The 23,955-nt window shown below is 43.1% G+C and overlaps 1 protein-coding gene across 1 annotated transcript in view; it reads right to left on the bottom strand.

The window, feature by feature from the left end:
* The window catches only part of vtnb (vitronectin b), a 72,312-nt gene extending 49,066 nt beyond the window's left edge, over window positions 1-23,246 (bottom strand). Inside the window, exons 1-3 of the mRNA XM_084178440.1 lie at window positions 23,038-23,246; window positions 14,622-14,738; window positions 14,056-14,328 (exon numbers count right to left, since the gene is read on the bottom strand). Coding sequence (XP_084034566.1) covers window positions 14,056-14,328; window positions 14,622-14,738; window positions 23,038-23,095 — 448 coding nt within the window. The 5' untranslated portion in view covers window positions 23,096-23,246. The remainder of the gene's footprint in view (window positions 1-14,055; window positions 14,329-14,621; window positions 14,739-23,037) is intronic.
* Window positions 23,247-23,955: the final 709 nt, after the last annotated feature.

Below are 23,955 nucleotides of genomic sequence, written 5' to 3'. Positions count from 1 at the left end.
GGAGCAATTAATGTGTTATGGGTTAGATGGAATGATTTACATTACCAGTCAAAAGTTTGGACACACCGATCATTCAAGGGTTTTTCTTTATTTAAAAAAAAAAACTATTTCAGACATCAAAACTATGAAATAGCACATGTGGAATCATGTAGTAACCAAACAAGTGTTAAACAAATCAAAATATATGTTATATTTGAGATTCTTCAAATAGCCACCCTTTGCCTTGATGACAGCTTTGCACACTCTTGGCATTCTCTCAACCAGCTTCATGAGGTAGTCACCTAGAATGCATTTAAATTAACAGGAATGCCTTCTTAAAAGTTAATTTGTGTAATTTCTTTCCTTCTTAATGCATTTGAGCCAATCAGTTGTGTTGTGACAAGGTATTGTGACGTTCTGGCTCCGGGACTCTTAGTTGTGAGCCAGGGTTGTCATTTTCTTTTGGGTGTATTTCTATGTTTGGGTTTTATGTTGATTAGTCATATGACTCCCAATCGGAGGTAACGAGTGTCAGCTGTCGGCTCGTTATCTCTGATTGGGAGCCATATTTATACTGTGTGGTTCACCTTGGTTTTGTGGGTTTTTGTTTCCTTGTTGCTGTTAGTCTATATCAGTATTGGACTTCACTTTCGTCAATTTTGGTTTGTTGTTTTTGATCGTGGTTTCTTATTAATAAAGTCTACGATGTTCGCTCAACACGCTGCGCTTTGGTCTCCTCCTTTCGACGATCGTGACAGAAAAACCCACCACAAAAGGACCAAGCAGCGCGTCCAGGAGCAAAGGGTCTGGACATGGGAGGAGGCGCCGGGTCAGGAGAGAACGTTGGTGGATGTCCTCCTCGGCTGGGGACATATTACCCAGGAGGAGGCCGTCCGGTACCGGAGGGCGATGAAGGGGGAGAACCTGGCAGGAGAGGAGCAACGGCATCGGCAGGGCCATCGTCGGAAGGACGGGAGGCAACCCCAAAAAGTTTTTTGGGGGGGGCACATGGCTTGGGCGGCTGGGCAGCAGGAGGCTGCCACAGGGAGAAAAGGAGAGAAGGCTAACGGAGTACGGGAGCCATTGGCGAGTAGAGGGAGGGAAGTGTTTGTGGCACGGCGTGAAGGACTGATGTGTGTTGCCAGTCCGGTCCGGCCCGTTCCTGATCCTCGGTTGAGGCCAGTGGTGTGTGTTCCCGGTACGGACCGGCCTGTTCCTACTCCAAGCACCAGGTCCACGGTGTGCTACGCCAGCTCGACCCGGCCTGTTCCGGCCACTCGCACCAGGGATGCGGTGCGCGTCGCCAGCCCAGCCCGGCCTGTTCCTGCTCCACGCACCAGGGATAGGGTGCGCTTCGCCAGCCCGGCCCGGCCTGTTCCGGCCACTCGCACCAGGGATACGGTGCGCGTCGCCAGCCCGGCCCGGCCTGTTCCTACTCCACGCACCAGGGATACGGTGCGCTTCGCCAGCCCGGCCCGGCCTGTTCCGGCCTCTCGCACCAGGGATACGGTGCGCGTCGCCAGCCCAGCCCGGCCTGTTCCTGCTCTCCGCACTAGGCCTTATGTGCGTCCCCAGGGTCCAGCATGCCCTGTTGCTGCTCTCCGCACTAGGCCTTATGTGCGTCCCCAGGGCCAAGCATGCCCTGTTGCTGCTTCCCGCACTAGCCCTGAGATGCGTGTCCTCAGCCCGGTACCTCCAGTTCCGGCACCACGCATCAGGCCTACGGTGCGTCCCCAGGGCCAAGCATGCCCTGTTGCTTCTCCCCGCACTAGCCCTGAGATGCGTGTCCTCAGCCCGGTACCTCCAGTTCCGGCACCACGCACCAGGCCTACGGTGCGCCTCAGACGGCCAGAGTCTGCCGTCTGCCCAACGGGGCCTGAACTGTCCGTCTGCCCAACGCCGTCTGAACTGCCCGTCTGCCCAACGGCGCCTGAACTGCCCGTCTGCCCAACGCCGTCTGAACTGCCCGTCTGCCCAACGCCGTCTGAACTGCCCGTCTGCCCAACGGCGCCTGAACTGCCCGTCTGCCCAACGCCGTCTGAACTGCCCGTCTGCCCAACGCCGTCTGAACTGCCCGTCTGCCCAACGGCGCCTGAACTGCCCGTCTGCCCAACGCCGTCTGAACTGCCCGTCTGCCCAACGCCGTCTGAACTGTCCGTCTGCCCAACGCCGTCTGAACTGCCCGTCTGTACTGAGCCTGCAAAGCCGCCCGTCTGCCATGAGCCTTCAGAGCCGTCCGCCAGACCGGAGCCGCTAGAGCTCTCCGCCAGACAGGATCAGCCAGAGCCTTCCGCCAGACAGGATCAGCCAGAGCCTTCCGCCAGACAGGATCAGCCAGAGCCTTCCGCCAGACAGGATCAGCCAGAGCCTTCCGCCAGACAGGATCAGCCAGAGCCTTCCGCCAGACAGGATCAGCCAGAGCCTTCCGCCAGACAGGAGCAGCCAGAGCCTTCCGTCAGACCGGATCAGCCAGAGCCTTCCGCCAGACAGGAGCAGCCAGAGCCTTCCGCCAGACGGGATCAGCCAGAGCCTTCCGCCAGCCATGAGCGGCCAGATCCGTCAGCCAGCCATGAGCAGCCAGATCCGTCAGCCAGCCATGAGCAGCCAGATCCGTCAGCCAGCCATGAGCCGTCCAGCCAGGATCCGCCAGAGCCGTCCAGCCAGGATCCGCCAGAGCCGTCCAGCCAGGATCCGCCAGAGCCAGCCAGCCAGGATCCGCCATTTAGTCAGGTGCTGCCCCTTAGTCCAGTGCTGCCCCTTAGTCCAGTGCTGCCCCTTAGTCCGGTGCTGTCCCTTAGCCTGGTGCTGCCTCTTAGTCCGGTGCTGCCCATTAATCCAGGTGGGTTTAAGTGGAGGGTGGTCATTGGGAGGAGGTTAAGAAAGCGGGTAGTAACTATAGTGGGGTGGTGGTCAAGCCCGGAGCCGGAACCGCCTCCGGGGAGCAACACCCACCCAGCCCTCCCCTATTGTGGGGTTGTGAGGCGCGGTCGCAGTCCGCGCCTTTAGGGGGGGGTACTGTGACGTTCTGGCTCCGGGACTCTTAGTTGTGAGCCAGGGTTGTCATTTTCTTTTGGGTGTATTTCTATGTTTGGGTTTTATGTTGATTAGTCATATGACTCCCAATCGGAGGTAACGAGTGTCAGCTGTCGGCTCGTTATCTCTGATTGGGAGCCATATTTATACTGTGTGGTTCACCTTGGTTTTGTGGGTTTTTGTTTCCTTGTTGCTGTTAGTCTATATCAGTATTGGACTTCACTTTCGTCAATTTTGGTTTGTTGTTTTTGATCGTGGTTTCTTATTAATAAAGTCTACGATGTTCGCTCAACACGCTGCGCTTTGGTCTCCTCCTTTCGACGATCGTGACAGGTATGGGTGGTATACAGAAGATAGCCCTATTTGGTAAAAGACCAAGTCCATATTATGACAAGAACAGCTCAAATAAGCAAAGAGAAACGACAGTCCATCATTACCTTAAGACATGAAAATATATTTAGATTTGTTAAACACTTTTTTGGTTACTACATGATTCCATATGTGTTATTTCATAGTTTTGATGTCTTCACTATTATTCTACAATGTAGAAAATAGTAAAAATAAAGAAAAACCCTTGAATGAGTAGGTGTGTCCAAACTTTTGACTGGTAGAGTATATACTGTATATTTGCAAAAAATATATATGGGGGATTGGAAGTGATGCAGACAATTACATCGATGTAAGTTACAATCTATCTGCAATATAAAAGCTGATCCACCCCCTAAAAAAAGAAAATAACAAATAGAAAAAGAAAACAAATATATATGCTATGTATAATAGTTGCAAAGTAGCTAAAAAGTAGTAAGCAGTTGAAAAGTTGCTAATTAGCTAAAAATGTCAGTGATGAGATTCGAACTGGCAACCTTTGGGTTGCTAGACGTTTGCGTTATATGTTCGCCCATCCACCCCAACCAACCATCCTACTTTTGTTTTTGTCTGAAGTAACCATCTGTCTTACAGTGGGGAAAAAAGTATTTAGTCAGCCACCAATTGTGCAAGTTCTCCCACTTAAAAAGATGAGAGAGGCCTGTAATTTTCACCATAGGTACACGTCAACTATGACAGACAAAATGAGAAAAAAAAAATCCAGAAAATCACATTGTAGGATTTTTTATGAATTTATTTGCAAATTATGGTGGAAAATAAGTATTTGGTCAATAACAAAAGTTTCTCAATACTTTGTTATATACTCTTTGTTGGCAATGACACAGGTCAAACGTTTTCTGTAAGTCTTCACAAGATTTTCACACACTGTTGCTGGTATTTTGGCCCATTCCTCCATGCAGATCTCCTCTAGAGCAGTGATGTTTTGGGGCTGTCGCTGGGCAACACGGACTTTCAACTCCCTCCAAAGATTTTCTATGGGGTTGAGATCTGGAGACTGGCTAGGCCACTCCAGGACCTTGAAATGCTTCATACGAAGCCACTCCTTCGTTGCCCGGGCGGTGTGTTTGGGATCATTGTCATGCTGAAAGACCCAGCCACGTTTCATCTTCAATGCCCTTGCTGATGGAAGGAGGTTTTCACTCAAAATCTCACGATACATGGCCCCATTCATTCTTTCCTTTACACGGATCAGTCGTCCTGGTCCCTTTGCAGAAAAACAGCCCCAAAGCATGATGTTTCCACCCCCATGCTTCACAGTAGGTATGGTGTTCTTTGGATGCAACTCAGCATTCTTTGTCCTCCAAACACGACGAGTTGAGTTTTTACCAAAAAGTTATATTTTGGTTTCATCTGACCATATGACATTCTCCCAATCCTCTTCTGGATCATCCAAATGCACTCTAGCAAACTTCAGACGGGCCTGGACATGTACTGGCTTAAGCAGGGGGACACGTCTGGCACTGCAGGATTTGAGTCCCTGGCGGCGTAGTGTGTTACTGATGGTAGGCTTTGTTACTTTGGTCCCAGCTCTCTGCAGGTCATTCACTAGGTCCCCCCGTGTGGTTCTGGGATTTTTGCTCACCGTTCTTGTGATCATTTTGACCCCACGGGGTGAGATCTTGCGTGGAGCCCCAGATCGAGGGAGATTATCAGTGGTCTTGTATGTCTGCCATTTCCTAATAATTGCTCCCACAGTTGATTTATAATAATGATAATAATAATATGCCATTTAGCAGACGCTTTTATCCAAAGCGACTTACAGTCATGCGTGCATACATATTTTTTTGTGTGTGTCTGGGTGGTCCCGGGGATCGAACCCACTACCTTGGCGTTACAAGCGCCGTGCTCTACCAGCTGAGCTACAGAGGAGATTTCTTCAAACCAAGCTGGTTACCTATTGCATATTCAGTCTTCCCAGCCTGGTGCAGGTCTACAATTTTGTTTCTGGTGTCCTTTGACAGCTCTTTGGTCTTGGCCATAGTGGAGTTTGGAGTGTGACTGTTTGAGGTTGTGGACAGGTGTCTTTTATACTGATAACAAGTTCAAACAGGTGCCATTAATACAGGTAACGAGTGGAGGACAGAGGAGCCTCTTAAAGAAGAAGTTACAGGTCTGTGAGAGCCAGAAATCTTGCTTGTTTGTAGGTGACCAAATACTTTTTTTCCACCATAATTTGCAAATAAAGTCATAAAAAATCCTACAATGTGATTTTCTGGATTTTTTTTCTCAGTTTGTCTGTCATAGTTGACGTGTACCTATGATGAAAATTACAGGCCTCTCTCATCTTTTTAAGTGGGAGAACTTGCACAATTGGTGGCTGACTAAATACTTTTTCCCCCCACTGTATGTTACCATACCAAACATAACATATCATACTAATTTCAGTGTCCCGGATTTACATTTACTATGTTACGTCTAGTCTATGAGACCAGGCTGGACCACACACTAGAAGAGGTATACTATGTTGTCTGCTCAGTGTATGACCCTCTAGGATTCTTTGCACCTTTCATCCTGACAGCAAGGAAAATACTCCATGAACTGTGCAAATCCAACTGTGGCTGGGATAAAGAATTACCAGATGTCTTTGCTCAACAGTGGAAGAAATGGCTTGCAGATCTCAACCAGCTGACTGGTTTCCATGTCAACAGATGCATAAAAGCAAGTGGCTTTGGCGAGATTACATCTCAAATTAAATCAAATCAAATTGTATTAGTCACTTACAAGCCATTAACCAACAATGCAGTTAAGAAAATACAGTTAAGAAAATATTTACTAAATAAACTAAAGCAAAAAAAGTAACACAAGAAAATAACGATAACGAGGCTATATACAGGGGGTACCGGTACCGAGTCAATGCGGGGCAGTGTAGGTTCCTCAGAGGAGGAAGGGGAGGACCATGCCTCTCAGTGAATTTAATAAAAAAGTAAATTGTAAAACATTAAAAAAGTTCTCATTTTTAAATAAAACTATACTAAATACAATCACGTCACCAAATAACTGATTAAAACACACTATTTTGCAAAGAAGGTCCACAGTAGCCTCAACAGCACCCTGTCGGGTAGCACCATGGTGTAGCCGGAGGACCGCTAGCTTCCGTCCTCCTCTGGGTACATTGACTTCAATACAAAACCTAGGAGGCTCATCGTTTTCACCCCCTTCCATAGACTTACACAGTTATTATGACAACTTCCGGACGTCCTCCAGCCTATCAGAGCTCTTGCAGCATGAACTGACATGTTGTCCACCCAATCAAAGGATCAGATAATTAATCTAGTACTGAAAGCATAAGCTACAGCTAGCTAGCACTGCAGTGTATAAAATGTGGTGAGTAGTTGACTCAAAGAGAGAGAAAGACAATAGTTGAACAGTTTTGAACAAATTAATTTCTTCCAAAATGAAGGAGAAGCAAGAGAGAAATATAGAAAGAGAGATTGTCATTTTTTTTCAGTTTCACTTACTGAGCTAGTAAATGCAGCTAGCTAGTTTAGCCTACTGAAACACCCTGCTCAAACAGAGGGATGCTATGTTAGCTAGCTGGCTATGACTTTCCAACACAACACTGGAACTCTTCCAAGTCAAGGTAAGCTTTTGGTATAACTAATTTATTGCCACCGGGGCCCGCCAGTGTAACTGCTTACTGACTGTACACTAACGTTACCGCATGATCGTAGCGGATTTACTAACGCGTTAGTTCTATTAGCTACAGTGGCTTGCGAAAGTTTTCACCCCCCTTGGCATTTTTCCTATTTTGTTGCCTTACAACGTGAAATTAGAATAGATTTTTTGGGGGTTTGTATCATTTGATTTACACAACATGCCTACCACTTTGAAGATGCAAAATGTTTTTTGTTGTGAAAGAAACAAGAAATAAGACAAAAAACAGAAAACTTGAGCGTGCATAACTATTCACCCCCCCAAAGTCAATACTTTGTAGAGCCACCTTTTGCAGCAATTACAGCTGCAAGTCTCTTGGGGATGTCTCTATAAGCTTGGCACATTTAGCCACAGGGATTTTTGCCCATTCTTCAAGGCAAAACTGCTCCAGCTCCTTCAAGTTGGATGGGTTCCGCTGGTGTACAGCAATCTTTAAGTCATACCACAGATTCTCAATTGGATTGAGGTCTGGGCTTTGACTAGGCCATTCCAAGACATTTAAATGTTTCCCCTTAAACCACTCAAGTGTTGCTTTAGCAGTATGCTTAGGGGTCATTGTCCTGCTGGAAGGTGAACTTCCGTCCCAGTCTCAAATCTCTGGAAGACTGAAACAGGTTTCCCTCAATAATTTCCCTGTATTTAGCTCCATCCATCATTCCTTCAATTCTGACCCAGTCCATGATGATGAAAAACATCCCCACAGCATGATGGTGCTACCATAATAATAATATGCCATTTAGCAGACGCTTTTATCCAAAGCGACTTACAGTCATGTGCGCATACATTTTTCCGTATGGGTGGTCCCGGGGATCGAACTCACTAACCTGGCGTTACAAGCGCCATGCTCTACCAATTGAGCTACAGAGGACCACCACCATGCTTCACTATGGGGATGGTGTTCTCGGGGTGATGAGAGGTGTTGGGTTTGCGCCAGACGTAGCGTTTTCCTTGATGGCGAAAAGCTCAATTTTAGTCTCATCTGACCAGAGTACCTTCTTACATATGTTTGGGGAGTTTCCCACATGCCTTTTGGCGAACACCAAACAGGTTTTCTTATTTTTGTCTTTTTTTTGTTGTCTTTTTCTGGCCATTCTTCCATAAACCCAGCTCTTGGAGTGTACGGCTTAAAGTGGTTCTATGGATAGATACTTCAATCTCTGCGGTGGAGCTTTGCAGCTCCTTCAGGGTTATCTTTGGTGTCTTTGTTGCCTCTCTGATTAATGCCCTCCTTGCCTGGTCTGTGAGTTTTGGTGGGCGGCCCTCTCTTGGCAGGTTTGTTGTGTTGCCATATTCTTTAAATGTTTTAATAATGGATTTAATGGTGCTCCGTGGGATGTTCAAAGTTTCAGATATTTTTTTATAACCAAACCCTGATCTTTACTTCTCTACAACTTTGTCCCTGACCTGTTTGGAGTGCTCCTTGGTCTTCATGGTGCTGCTTGCTTGGTGGTGCCCCTTGCTTAGTGGTGTTGCAGACTCTGGGGCCTTTTAGAACAGGTTATATATATACTGAGATCATGTGACAGATCATGTGACACTTAGATTGCACACAGGTGGACATTATTTAACTAATTGTGTGACTTCTGAAGGTAATTGGTTGCACCAGATCTTATTTAGGGGCTTCATAGCAAAGGGGGTGAATACATATGCACGCACCACTTTTCCGTTATTTATTTTTTACAATTTTTTGAAACAAGTTATTTTTTTCATTCCACTTCACCAATTTGGACTATTTTGTGTATGTCCATTACATGAAATCCAAATAAAAATTAATTTAAATTACAGGTTGTAATGCAACAAAATAGGAAAACCGCCAAATGGGATGAATACTTTTGCAAGGCACTGTAGCTAACCAACCAGGTTCAATGTTGGCTAGCTGACATTAGGCTATAACTAGCAATGGAAATGGCTGTGAGATACGAATAATATTACTACACAGATCATACACGTAACGTTAGCTAGCTAGCCAGCCAGCTAACGTTAGCTAGCTAGCTAACAGTACACATTAACCAAGGAGCACTCCAAACAGGTCAGGGACAAAGGTCAGGGACAAAGTTGTAGAGAAGTAAAGATCAGGGTTTGGTTATAAAAAATATCTGAAACTTTGAACATCCCGTCTGGATTACTGCAACTCGCTGTTGGCTGGCCTCCCTGCCTGTGCCATTAAACCCCTACAACTCATCCAGAATGCCGCAGCCCGTCTGGTGTTCAACCTTCCCAAGTTCTCTCACGTCACCCCCCTCCTCCGCACACTCCACTGGCTTCCAGTTGAAGCTCGCATCCGTTACAAGACCATGGTGCTTGCCTATGGAGCAGTGAGGGGAACGGCACCTCTGTACCTTCGGGCTCTGATCAGTCCCTACACCCAAACGAGGGCATTGCGTTCATCCACCTCTGGCCTGCTGGCTCCCCTTCCTCTGTGGAAGCATAGTTCCCGCTCAGCCCAGTCAAAACTGTTCGCTGCTCTGGCACCCCAATGGTGGAACAAGCTCCCTCACGACGCCAGGACAGCGGAGTCACTCACCACCTTCCGGAGACATTTGAAACCCCACCTCTTTAAGGAATACCTGGGATAGGATAAAGTAATCCTTCTACCCCCCCCCCAAAAAAAAAAAATTGTAAAGTGGTTATCCCACTGGCTATAGGGTGAATGCACCAATTTGTGAGTCGCTCTGGATAAGAGCGTCTGCTAAATGACGTAAATGTGCCCTTGAGCAAGGCACTTAACCCTAATTGCTCCTGTAAGTCGCTCTGGATAAGAGCGTCTGCTAAATGACTAAAATGTAATGTAAATGTAAATGAAAACGACTCTCTGACAAAATTAGAAACGTGTAATATCTGAAAATGTATCTAGCTAGACTCTCTAACCTGTATACATGGATGAACTATTCTCCCTCTGTCACGGATGCCAGGGTTGCCCTTAGTTTGAAGATGTAATCCGGAGACAGGTGGTTTATACAACAGCCTTCTGTGTGTTCTCTTTTCGACTCCGTCTGCATATTTGCAATCAAACACCAGAATTTTCTCCATCTCCTTAGCTACCATACTCTAATTCCACTGATTTCAAAACTCGATCCTCCAGAAAGTGGAAAGCAACAGTTCCACTACATGATATCTTTCAAAAAAGCTGCGTTAGAAACGATTACCTACACAAATTGACCTGCTCATATTATAGACAGAAGCATGCTACATGGCAGACCAATCCGAACTCATCTATAGGCATGTCCAGCCCACTCATTATCTCAGCCAATCATGGCTAGCGGGAAGGTTGCTGTTTTTTCTGTGGCTAAACCAACTAGGCTCGTAATTTAACAATTGTATTCGTATTTACAATTGGCATACAAGTTTGTTATTAAGGCACATGAATGTTCACGTTCCAGAAGGCATTTCTTCCATAAAACGCATTTAGATTTTAAAAAAAGTTTACGTTCAAATGGTGCTCCTGTGAAGTAGTGATGCGCGACATACGCCTAGTTTCCTGAAACGAGTCACATGTATATATGTACAGTGCCTTTGGAAAGTATTCAGACCCCTTGACTTTTTCCACACAATACCCCATAATGACAAAGCAAAAATATCACATTTACATAAGAATTCAGACCCTTTACCCTTTACTCAGTACTTTGTTGAAGCACCTTTGGCAGCGATTACAGCATCAAGTATTCTTGGGTATGACGCTACAAGCTTGGCACACCGGTATTTGGGGAGTTTCTCCCATTCTTCTCTGCATTTCCTCTCAAGCTCTGCCAGGTTGGATGGGGAGCGTTGCTGCACAAAAAATGTATCCACTCTCTAACTGTAAGTCGCTCTGGATAAGAGCGTCTGCTAAATGGCTAACATGTAAAATGTAAAGATGTGGTGCTGGAGGTGCTGCAGCACACTCTGGTGGTGAGATAGTAAAACTGCAGATGAATGTACTGTATGTTCTCTCTACACCGACGGGCCAAAGTAGCGGAGCAAAAGAAGGCTGACCTTCCCAAGACTCCTGTCTCACCAGACCTGCCACCATTCACCTACATTAAAACAGACTACCTTGGATCCATTGAGGTAAAACATGTAAGAAGTAATGTGAAAAGATATTGAGTAATATTAACATGTCTTGCCAGTCGTGGCATCCATCTTGAAATGGCCTCATCTTTGGATACATATTCCTGTATTAATGCCATTCGAAGATTAATCTGTAGACGAGGTCAAGTTGTTGAAATGAGATCTGATAATGGCAATAACTATGTTGGCAGAGAATGTGAGCTGAGAGAAGCTCTACAGGAGTTGAATCACAGCTAGATACAAAGCAACCTGCTTCCTGGTGGGGTAAAATTGACTTTCAATCCACCTTCTGGCTCCCATCATGGAGTTGTATTGGAGGGGCATATACAGATTGAGACAGCAACCACTGGATGATGAAAGCTTACAGACAGCTTTCTGTGAAGTGGAAGCAATCCTAAATGATTCTCCACCTTCCGGAGACACTTGAAACCCCACCTCTTTAAGGAATACCTGGGATAGGATAAAGTAATCCTTCTACCCCCTCTTACCCCACCCCCCCAAAAAAAATAATAATATTGTAAAGTGGTTGTCCAACTGGCTATCATAAGGTGAATGCACCAATTTGTAAGTCGCTCTGGATAAGAGCGTCTGCTAAATGACAAAAAATGTAAATGTAAATGTAATGTAATGATGACCCCAATGAACTAGAGGTCCTCACACCAAAATGACAGCTTTGCACACTCTTGGCATTCTCTCAACCAGCTTCATGAGGTAGTCACCTGGAATGCATTTCAATTAACAGGTGTGCCTTCGTAAATGTTAATTTGTGGAATTTCTTTCCTTTTTAATGCATTTGAGCCAATCAGTTGTGTTGTGACAAGGTAAGGGGGGTATACCAGAAGAAAGCCCTATTTGGTAAACTACCAAGTCCATATTATGGCAAGAACAGCTCAAATAAGCAAAGAGAAACAACAGTCCATCATTACTTTTAGACATGAAGGTCAGTCAATACGGAACATTTCAAGAACTTTGAAAGTTTCTTCAAGTGCAGTCATAAAAACCATCAAGCGCTATGATGAAACTGGCTTTCATGAGGACCACCACAGGAATAGAATACCCAGAGTTACCTCTGCTGCAGAGGATAAGTTCATTAGAGTTACCAGCCTCAGAAATTACAGCCCAAATAAATGCTTCACAGAGTTCAAGTAACAGACACATCTCAACATCAACTGTTCAGAGGGGACTTTGTGAATCAGGCCTTCATGGTCGAATTGCTGCAAAGAAACCACTACTAAAGGACACCAATAAGAAGAAGAGGCTTGCTTGGGCCAAGAAACACGAACAATGGACATTAGACCAGTGGAAATGTGTCCTTTGGTCTGGAGTCCAAATTTGAAATTTTTGGTTCCAACCACCATGACTTTGTGAGACGCGATGTGGGTGAACGGATGATCTCCGCATGTGTATTTCCCAACGTAAAGCATGGAGGAGGAGGTGTTATGGTGTGGGGGTGCTTTGCTGGTGACACTGTCTGTGATTTATTTAGAATTCAAGGCTCACTTTACCAGCATGGCTACCACAGCATTCTGCAGTGATACGCCATCCCATCTGGTTTGGGCTTAGTGGGACTATCATATGTTTTTCAACAGGACAATGACCCAACACACCTCCAGGCTGTGTAAGGGCTATTTGACCAAGAAGGAGAGTGATGGAGTGCTGCATCAGATGACCTGTCCTCCACAATCCCCCGACCTTAACCAAATTGAGATGGTTTGGGATGATTCGGACGGCAGAGTGAAGGAAAAGCAGCCAACAAGTGCTCAGCATATGTGGGAACTCCTTCAAGACTGTTGGAAAAGCATTCCAGGTGTAGCTGGTTGAGAGAATGCCAAGAGTGTGCAAAGCTGTCATCAAGGCACAGGGTGGCTATTTGAAGAATCTCAAATATAAAATATATATTTATTTGTTTAACACTTTTTTGGTTACTACATGATTCCATATGTGTTATTTCATATTTTTGATGTCTTCACTATTATTCTACAATGTAGAAAATAGTAAAAATAGAGAAAAACCCTTGAATGAGTAGGGGTTCTAAAACTTTTAACCGGTAGTGTATACTGACACTTTACAAAGACACGTACACTGATGAGGCCTCCTGTTTGGTCCCAACAAAGGACTAATACACACACACAAAGAATTATGGACTTGAGAAATATGAAATATTGTATTTAAAAAATATGATATGCTGTATGAAATATGAAAGAATGATTTATTTAGGCTCCCTTTGTCACGGTGCTGTGTATGGGTGTGGTGTAGAATCAGGCGCAGGCAGCAGAGGGTAAGTCCAACAAGACTTTACTGAGCACGAAAATTAATCCAAAACAGCCGGAGGCAAAAAGACGCACACAGGCGTAACTACAAGCGCACACACAGGTGCGTAAATCTCTCCTCACACAACAAGGAGGAAGCTCAGGAAAAATAGCGTACCGACACGGGTAGCGCAACCACGACACGAACAATTACACACAACACAAACCTAACAACAAGGAAACTAAATAGGGTGCTAAATGAGACCTAACACAAAACAGGTGTGACTAACAGACAAAACCAAACAAACAAGAAACATCGAGCGGTGGCAGCTAGAACTCCGGAGACGACGACCGGCGAAACCTGCCCGAACAAGGAGGAGGAGCCGCCTCGGCCGAAACCGTGACACCCTTAACATTTTTTATGACAATGTAATTGTTTTTCTACTTGCAGCCACAATGTAGGAGCCATTTTGAAGGTTTTGTGTTCTATTCATTTCATAACCATACCTCCCTAGGAGCACAGACATTTTTCAACATGCTCTTTTTGTTTGATTTTGGATTATTGAAAAGAAGGAAAATAAATTGACTAAACGTATTCTTGGACTCATATTTTTAACTGGATTGTGCACGTTGGTATTATCCCCTGGTCACTAGTAAGTGGCATCAATAACGTTTCTGGTATTTGCCCTTACACATTCCCCCTCACCTCTGAAGGCGTAGATGGATCCGTTCTTGAGCTGGAGGAAGGCGTCGAAGCGCTTCCCGCTGCAGGGCACTGCCTCTGGGTCAGTGGGGAGGGTGGGGGTGTGGATGGTGGTGGTCGGGGCCAGGGTGGTGGTGGGGACAGCGGTTGTGTTCATGACCGTGGGAATGTTTGTGGTCTCTGGGTCGACCATGGTCCCAGGATTGGTGTTAATTGCTGTAATGGGGGTGTTCACCACATCGTCCTCTGGGGCATCAAAGGTGTCACCGCGGGCAACTGAGGAGAGAATGCCACAGATTTCTATTAGATACTTTATATGGACAGTGGTTTGATTCTATGTGGCATTTTTTAAAACTTTATCCTTCATTAAACTAACCCTGGTTGTGTCCAAAATGGCACCCTATGCCCTTTATTGTTCACTACTTTTGACTGCGGGCCCGAAGTCAAAAGTAGTGCTCTATAAAATAAATAGGGTGCCATTTCAGACACATCCCCTATAAATATGACATACATAAGACCATCATTTCAAGGGAGTCATAATATAATGCGAAGCAGAGCATCTTTCTTACTCTTCCTGGGGCAGGCGTTGTCGAAGTCCACGCAGCAGCTGCTGTAGTAGCGACACATGGAGTCACACTGGCACTTGGCCATGGGGTTGAAGCTGTTACAACGACCCACACACGACTCTGCACAGGAGGGAAGACCCAAAAACAGTGGTTACCTTAGAGCAACATTCTGATACGGCAGTGTAGGCTAGTGATTGAAGGGGCATTGACAGTGGAGCTTATATGAATGCCCAAAGTAGTGGTCATCATACACATTAGCTACAGGTGTTTGTTTATATAAAAGGTATTCAACTGTAGTTACTCAGGTATAAGGTCTTTAACTTTGGGGAGGGGGTCACACTCGGACAATCAGAGAGGGTGCTTATCATTGTGGCCCAGGTGGCACGAAATAATCAAAGGTCTGACTGCACGGAGATGTTTGGTAAAAATGGTTACAACGGGGGACCAGAGTGTTTGTGTCTAAGGTGAAGAGGGTGGATCTGATCTCCATCACCTAGGACTTGACATAGATTAAATAGATTAATCAAATCTCACATTGTTGTCAATTTTTGCTCAATATAATATAATATAATAATATGCCATTTAGCAGACGCTTTTATCCAAAGCGACTTACAGTCATGTGCGCATACATTTTTACGTATGGGTGGTCCCGGGGATCGAACCCACTACCCTGGCGTTACAAGCGCCATGCTCTACCAATTGATTGCATGCTTTCTCAAACAGTTGTAACTGTATATGTATTCGTATATGCATTCGTAAACAGGTCCTTTCTTTAGTTGGGCTCTGGGATGTAACAACCGTTGAGCATCTGATTTTATGATTGATTGTGGAGGAAAGGGGTTGAGTGTGTTAGAGTATGTGCGTGTGTGTTTATCCCACATCTGTTGCAAGGGGGGTAAGGATGTTAGGGAGAATATAGGATGAACCACAATAATTGTTTGCTAAAATAATAATTGCTTGTCAAAAATGTAATGTAATACAATGGCAATCCGGGTTATAGGTTAAAATCCTACACATGAACTGCCGACATTATTACGCATATTAATTGATAATGCTGGAAAATAAGATATGCAAGATATTTGAATAGATATATATTTTTAAATAGCTATATATATATATATATATATATATATTGAGGTGAGAGCATTGTAAAAAAAAATTGGCAGTTGACCTGCTTCTGTTTTGTGGGTGGCACTGTGTACTGTTTTCGATGGATGGGTCCTGGCCTCTCGGGCCCTAGGGATCCGGAGGGATGGGGGTGGTATGTCGATCACTGGGATGACGGCCTAACTTGGGACGGGGAGGGGCTTTAGCGGGGGAATTAGTGGAGAACAATTGGAGGGTTACTTAGTAAAATAAATAGTTTTGAAAAGTTTTGAAACTTGTATCTCATTATGGTATATGGTGAAATAAGTATAGCCAGTTATAATTGTAATGGCTTAGCAGATAATAACAAAATAAGAAACATAATTACATGGCTCAAAGAGAAGGAATATAATATATATTGTTTACAGGAAATTCATTCAACAATTCTAGATGAAGTTGTGTGGAAAAAGGAATGGGGGGGGGGCGAAATATACTTCTCCCATGGGCAAAGAAACTCAAAAGGGAATACACAAGGTAGATGGATTATTTTAAATATGTTATTGGACCATAAACAGATATGGCTCATTAACCTTTACGGACCAAATAATGATAATCCACACTTCTTTGACAATATATATAATAAATGATCAACCCTGCAAGCAATTCAAGACTCTATTATTATGGTGGGAGATTATAATACCGTTTTAAATAGCTCAATGGACCGTAAAGGAAATCACACTACAAACAATCACCCTCATGCTCTTCAGGAAATCATGAATGTCATGGATACATTAGAACTAGTAGATATATGGAGGCTTAAATATCCTGATCTAGTGAGATATACATGGCGGAGACTCAATCAAGCTAGTCATCTTGACTTCTATCTTATGTCATTCTCGTTGGCACCAAAAGTTTAAAAAGTGTTGATAGGGGACAGAATGCGGTCGGACCATCATATAATTGGCATATACTTTACTCTTACTGAATTTCCACGAGGGCGAGGATATTGGAAATGTAATCAAAGCCTATTGGATATTAACTTGTTTTTAACTAGGACAGAGGAATTCATAACTGATTTTTTTCCGACATAACATATGTACAGCAAATCCCCTTATTGTATGGGACACCTTCAAATGTGCCTTTAGAGGCCATGCAATTCAGTACTCATCTCGAAAACAAAAGCAATTTAGGTCAAAAGAGTCCATACTAACAAAGGAAATAGAAGGTCTAACAGAACAGATAGATAGCAATAAAAACTGTAACATAGTGGCTCAGAATAAATGAGAGGAAAAACAAAAAGAAATGGAGAAACTTATTCAAGAAAGATCAAGTGTAATATATTATAAAAATAAAGCAAACTGGATGGAATATGGGGAAAAATGCACCAAATTATTTTTGTATCTTCAGCATAGGAATGTTACCAAAAATAATTTACTGAAACTGGTTACAAATGATGGAGTCACCCATGATTCACCAAATTATTTTGAAGGAAGAAACAAAGGTGGAAAATAAGTATTTGGTCAATAACAAAAGTTTCTCAATACTTTGTTATATACCCTTTGTTGGCAATGACACAGGTCAAACGTTTTCTGTAAGTCTTCACAAGGTTTTCACACACTGTTGCTGGTATTTTGGCCCATTCCTCCATGCAGATCTCCTCTAGAGCAGTGATGTTTTGGGGCTGTCGCTGGGCAACACGGACTTTCAACTCCCTCCAAATATTTTCTATGGGGTTGAGATCTGGAGACTGGCTAGGCCACTCCAGGACCTTGAAATGCTTCTTACGAAGCCACTCCTTCGTTGCCCGGGCGGTGTGTTTGCGATCATTGTCATGCTGAAAGACCCAGCCACGTTTCATCTTCAATGCCCTTGCTGATGGAAGGAGGTTTTCACTCAAAATCTCACGATACATGGCCCCATTCATTCTTTCCTTTACACGGATCAGTCGTCCTGGTCCCTTTGCAGCAAAACAGCCCCAAGGCATGATGTTTCCACCCCCATGCTTCACAGTAGGTATGGTGTTCTTTGGATGCAACTCAGCATTCTTTGTCCTCCAAACACGACGAGTTGAGTTTTTACCAAAAAGTTCTATTTTGGTTTCATCTGACCATATGACATTCTCCCAATCCTCTTCTGGATCATCCAAATGCACTCTAGCAAACTTCAGACGGGCCTGGACATGTACTGGCTTAAGCAGGGGGACACGTCTGGCACTGCAGGATTTGAGTCCCTGGCGGCGTAGTGTGTTACTGATGGTAGGCTTTGTTACTTTGGTCCCAGCTCTCTGCAGGTCATTCACTAGGTCCCCCCGTGTGGTTCTGGGATTTTTGCTCACCGTTCTTGTGATCATTTTGACCCCACGGGGTGAGATCTTGCGTGGAGCCCCAGATCGAGGGAGATTATCAGTGGTCTTGTATGTCTTCCATTTCCTAATAATTGCTCCCACAGTTGATTTCTTCAAACCAAGCTGCTTACCTATTGCAGATTCAGTCTTCCCAGCCTGGTGCAGGTCTACAATTTTGTTTCTGGTGTCCTTTGACAGCTCTTTGGTCTTGACCATAGTGGAGTTTGGAGTGTGACTGTTTGAGGTTGTGGACAGGTGTCTTTTATACTGATAACAAGTTCAAACAGGTGCCATTAATACAGGTAACGAGTGGAGGACAGAGGAGCCTCTTAAATAAGAAGTTACAGGTCTGTGAGAGCCAGAAATCTTGCTTGTTTGTAGGTGACCAAATACTTATTTTCCACCATAATTTGCAAATAAATTCATAAAAAATCCTACAATGTGATTTTCTGGAGAAAAAAAAAGCTCAATTTGTCTGTCATAGTTGACATGTACCTATGATGAAAATTACAGGCCTCTCTCATCTTTTTAAGTGGGAGAACTTGCACACTTGGTGGCTGACTAAATACTTTTTTCCCCACTGTACATTGGAGATAATATAAGGCAAGTACTGGAAACAATAGAACACTATGAAAAATCTGGGAAACCAGACTTCGAAAAGGCATTTGATAAAGTACGACTGGGGTTTATATATAAATGCCTGGAGCATTTCAATTTTGGAGAATCTCTTATAAAATGGGTCAAAATCATGTATAGTAACCCTAGGTGTAAAATAGTAAATAATGGCTATTTCTCAGAAAGTTTTAAACTGTCAAGAGGAGTGAAACAAGGTTGTCCACTATCGGCATATTTATTTATTATGGCCATCGAGATGTTAGCTATTAAAATCAGATCCGACAATAATATCAAAGGATTAGAAATCCAGGGCTTAAAAACAAAAGTGTCATTGTACGCTGATGATTCATGTTTTCTTTTAAATCCACAACTTGAATCCTTCCACAGCCTCATAGAGAATCTAGATACATTTTCTAACCTCTCTGGATTACAACCAAATTATGATAAATGTACTATATTACATAATGGATCACTAAAAAACAAATGTACATTACCATGTATTTTACCAATAAAATGGTCTGATGGTGATGTGGATATACTCGGAATACATATCCTAAATGAAATAAATGATCTCAGTCCAATAAATTCTAATTGAAATTTAGCAAAAATAGATAAGATATTGCTACCATGGAAAGGTAAATACCTGTCAATTTGTGGAAAAAATCACCTTGATTAACTCTTTAGTATTATCCCAGTTTACCTATTTGCTTATGGTCTTGCCTACGACTAGCGAACATTTTTTTAAATTATATGAGAAAAAAATATTCCATTTTATTTGGAACGGCAAGCCAGACAAAATTAAACGGGCCTATTTATATAATAAATATGAATTCGGAGGACAGAAATTATTAAATATTAAAGCATTAGACCTATCACTAAAAGCTTCAGTCATACAAAACGTATACTTAAATCCGAACTGGTTCTCTAGCAAATTAGTAAGATTGTCTCACCCAATGTTCAAAAATGGCCTTTTTCCCTTTATTCAGATTACAATCTCACACTTCCAGTTATTTGAAAAGGAAATCATATCCCAAATATCACTATTTCTAAAACAAGCCATAGAAAGTTGGTTGCAATTTCAATTTAATCCTTTTGACAGAACAAATAATGCAAAAAATATTGTGGTTAAATTCAAATATACTAATTGATTTAAAAAAAAACATTTTTGGGGGACAAATTGTTTAAAAAAGGTATAATCTTCATAAATGATTTCATCGGTAGGACTGGTGGAGTTATGTTGCATATGCAGCTAACAAAAACATATGGAAATGTCTGCTCTAACCAAAATTACAACCAAATAATTGCAGCATTACCGCAAAAATAGAAGAGGGAAGTGGAAGGGGGTGTAAGGAACTTGTTTGTAATGTAAGGAACTTGTCTGTCGGCCCTGCATTAAAGAACATAATTGGTTAAAGAAAAATGTGATAAATAACAATGTATTGCAGGTTCATTTAAGGACCAAAGGATTGACAGCCGTCCCATATACAGTGAGGGAAAAAAGTATTTGATCCCCTGCTGATTTTGTACGTTTGCCCACTGTAAAATAAATGATCAGTCTATAATTTTAATGGTAGGTTTATTTGAACAGTGAGAGACAGAATAACAACAAAAAAATCCAGAAAAACGCATGTCAAAAATGTTATAAATTGATTTGCATTTTAATGAGGGAAATAAGTATTTGTCCCCTCTGCAAAACATTACCCTTATTGGCAATCACAGAGGTCAGACGTTTCTTGTAGTTGGCCACCAGGTTTGCACACATCTCAGGAGGGATTTTGTCCCACTCCTCTTTGCAGATCTTCTCCAAGTCATTAGGTTTCGAGCCTGACGTTTGGCAACTCGAACCTTCAGTTCCCTCCACAGATTTTCTATGGATTAGAGACACTCCTTTGTTGCCTTGGCCATGTGTTTTGGGTCATTGTCATGCTGGAATACCCATCCACGACCCATTTTCAATGCCCTGGCTGAGGGAAGGAGGTTCTCACCCAAGATTTGACGGTACATGGCCTCGTCCATCGTCCCTTTGATGCAGTGAAGTTGTCCTGTCCCCTTAGCAGAAAAACACCCCCAAAGCATAATGTTTCCACCACCATGTTTGACGGTGGGAATGGTGTTCTTGGGGTCATAGGCAGCATTCCTCCTCCTCCAAACACGGCGAGTTGAGTTGATGCCAAAGAGCTCCATTTTGGTGTCATCTGACCACAACACTTTCACCCAGTTCTCCTCTGAATCATTCAGATGTTCATTGGCAAACTTCAGACGAGCCTGTATATGTGCTTTCTTGAGCAGGGGGACCTTGCGGGCGCTGCAGGATTTCAGTCCTTCACAGCGTAGTGTGTTACCAATTTTTTTCTTGGTGACTATGGTCCTAGCTGCCTTGAGATCATTGACAAGATCCTCCCATGTAGTTCTGGGCTGATTCCTCACCGTTCTCATGATCATTGCAACTCCTCGAGGTGAGATCTTGCATGGAGCCCCAGGCCGAGGGAGATAGTTATTTTGTGTTTCTTCCATTTGCGAATAATCGCACCAACTGTTGTCACCTTCTCACCAAGCTGCTTGGCGATGGTCTTGTAGCCCATTCCAGCCTTGTGTAGGTCTAAAATCTTGTCCCTGACATCCTTGGAGAGCTCTTTGGTCTTGGCCATGGTGGAGAGTTTGTAATCTGATTGATTGATTGCTTCTGTGGACAGGTGTCTTTTATACAGGTAAGAAGCTGAGATTAGGAGCACTCCCTTTAAGAGAGTGCTCCTAATCTCAGCTCGTTACCTGTATAAAAGACACCTGGGAGCCAGAAATCTTTCTGATTGAGAGGGGGTCAAATACTTATTTCCCTCATTAAAATGCTAATCAATTTATAACATTTTTGACATGCGTTTTTCTGGATTTTTTTGTTGTTATTCTGTCTCTCACTGTTCAAATAAACCTACCATTAAAATTATAGACTGATCATTTCTTTGTCAGTTGGCAAACGTACAAAATCAGCAGGGGATCAAATACTTTTTTCCCTCACTGTAGATTGCAAAATAGTTGTTGAAGAGATTTTTGACGTACCGATCCCATGGCATAGTGTTTATGAACTGATACGCAAAATGATGCTTGATTCAAAACTTAGAATTTTTCAATTTAAATTATTATATAAAATTCTTGCTACCAATATAATGTTATTTATATGGGGGATACAGCTCTGCAGATTTAGCTGCGAAGAGACAGAATCATTAGATCATTTGTTTTGGTACTGTCCATTTGTAGCTTGTTTTTGGACACAGGTCCAGGAAAGGCTAAAGGATTGCAATATTTACCTGGAGCTAACCCTGCAGATAGCACTACTGGGTGATCTGAAAAGTCATAGTCAATCGATCAATAATATATTCATGCTTTTAGCAAAAATGTTTATTTTCAATTTACAATCGGTAGAAACAATGAGAATAGAAAGGTTCAGAACTTTTGCAAAACATCACAGTACAGTGGCAAATAGAAATCCAATATGGATGGTGTTAAGAGATAGATGGGTGGTGTTGAATGGAGTTGAAGGATGGGACTAATAACAACTAACAACAACTAATAACAACAAGAAAACTAATAATGTAAGCATACTGTGTCCATAATAAGTATATAGGTTATAGGTTGAGAGCTTTTGTGAAAGAGCACAGTTAGAAAGATATGGCATATAGAAGCAAACCGGATGGACATCATGAAAATGATCGGAGAGGTTGAGGGTAGAGGAAGTTCAGGAGTAAAAACAAACAAAATAGAATTATTGTGGACTGTGTCCATAAAATGTATATAGTATGTATAAGCTGGAAGTAGAGGCCTAAGCATTGTTGTTCACTAGTTTACTCCAATTAGGGAAGGGGTGGTGGAGTTGGAAAATAATAAAGGGAAATATATATTTTTAAAGGAAATGTATATGTATGTGTATATATGTATGTATGTATGTGTGTGTATGTATGTATGTGTATATATGTATGTGTATATATATATATATTTGCAAGAAAAAAAAACATATGGGGGATTGAAAGTGATGCAGACAATTAAATTAATGGAAGTCTATCTGCAATATTAAAGCTGATCTACCCCCTATAAAAAAAACGTTTAAAAAAAGAAAAAAAGAAAAGTAAAACGTATTGTGACCACAAATGTTTTTTGAATAGATGAAGCTGGGCTTGAACCAAGGATCGTATGGTTACTGGGCAATCGCACTAAGGAACTAACCTCTAATTACGCACACCCAAACATGACAGAGGAGCTATAAGACAACATAGAAATGAAAAGTAGTAGGTTACCAATAGCTGAATTACACATACATTTGGCAGCACACAGGTAAGGTAATGAGTAATGGACATGACATTATTATTATTATTTTTAACTTACCCTCTGCAGCGAACGCCGAGGCCAGCGCGAGTGCCAGCAGAACAACTGCCAACTTCATTCTGTCTCAATCTGCAGGAGACCCACAAACCGGAGAGCAGTAGAAACTGGTGCTCCTCTGTCAAGTGAAACGGTGAAAATACACAAAAAAACTATGGTTGCAACTCCAGAGCCAGTAGGTACGTAACTCTAGTATATGGTTTCCTACTGTACTTTGCTTGGTAAACAAACCCAAGGCAAGTTCACATGATGGGATGGCCCACTTTGGAACCGGCGCGTCGTGCGCAACACAGCTGATCGATCCCGGCCTCCAAAAGTCGTGCACCCTGGTTGTTTGTTTTGTGAGCAGACAGTCAGTCAGCTGTTGGCTGTTATAATCATTAAACAACTGTTGCAGTGGCTGGCTTGTCCTATAAGAACAGCAGTGGTCCTCTGTGAAACATCGGGTCGTGACCTCACCGCACGCACTTTAAGCACAGATTTGCCCCTTTTCAACAGTGCACATTGGACTGAATTAATAGACTTTACTGCCGTAAAGTGTGCATGGCAGGCATATGATCAGTATGTCCCTATGTGAATCTAACCTCGGTGTAACTAGGCCAGTCGGTTTTCCCTATTGACCTGTTGATTTATAGAGTGAAACAACAACCCTAGGCAAACAAGGGAGCTGGAGCTTTCCAACTCAGTGATAGCCCCGAGGCCGGCACTATTCTCTATCAGTTTTCCAATGACGATGTTAATGGAACAGAGAAAATAATTGAGTCCACCAACCTACAGCATTGGACATCATCCTATTCCGAAATTCTGAATGGATTAGCTAATCGCTGTTTCCAAGTAGGCTATAGACTATTATTTCCCCAACGTTCGGTTATTTCTAAGTGTAGCCTTATATTAATGTATAAAAAAGTTGTTGAATACATG

The sequence above is a fragment of the Coregonus lavaretus genome (genome assembly GCF_964263955.1).
Source record: "Coregonus lavaretus genome assembly, chromosome: 15".
Taxonomy (NCBI): Eukaryota; Metazoa; Chordata; class Actinopteri; order Salmoniformes; family Salmonidae; genus Coregonus; species Coregonus lavaretus.
This window is presented reverse-complemented; position numbering and strand designations above follow the sequence as displayed.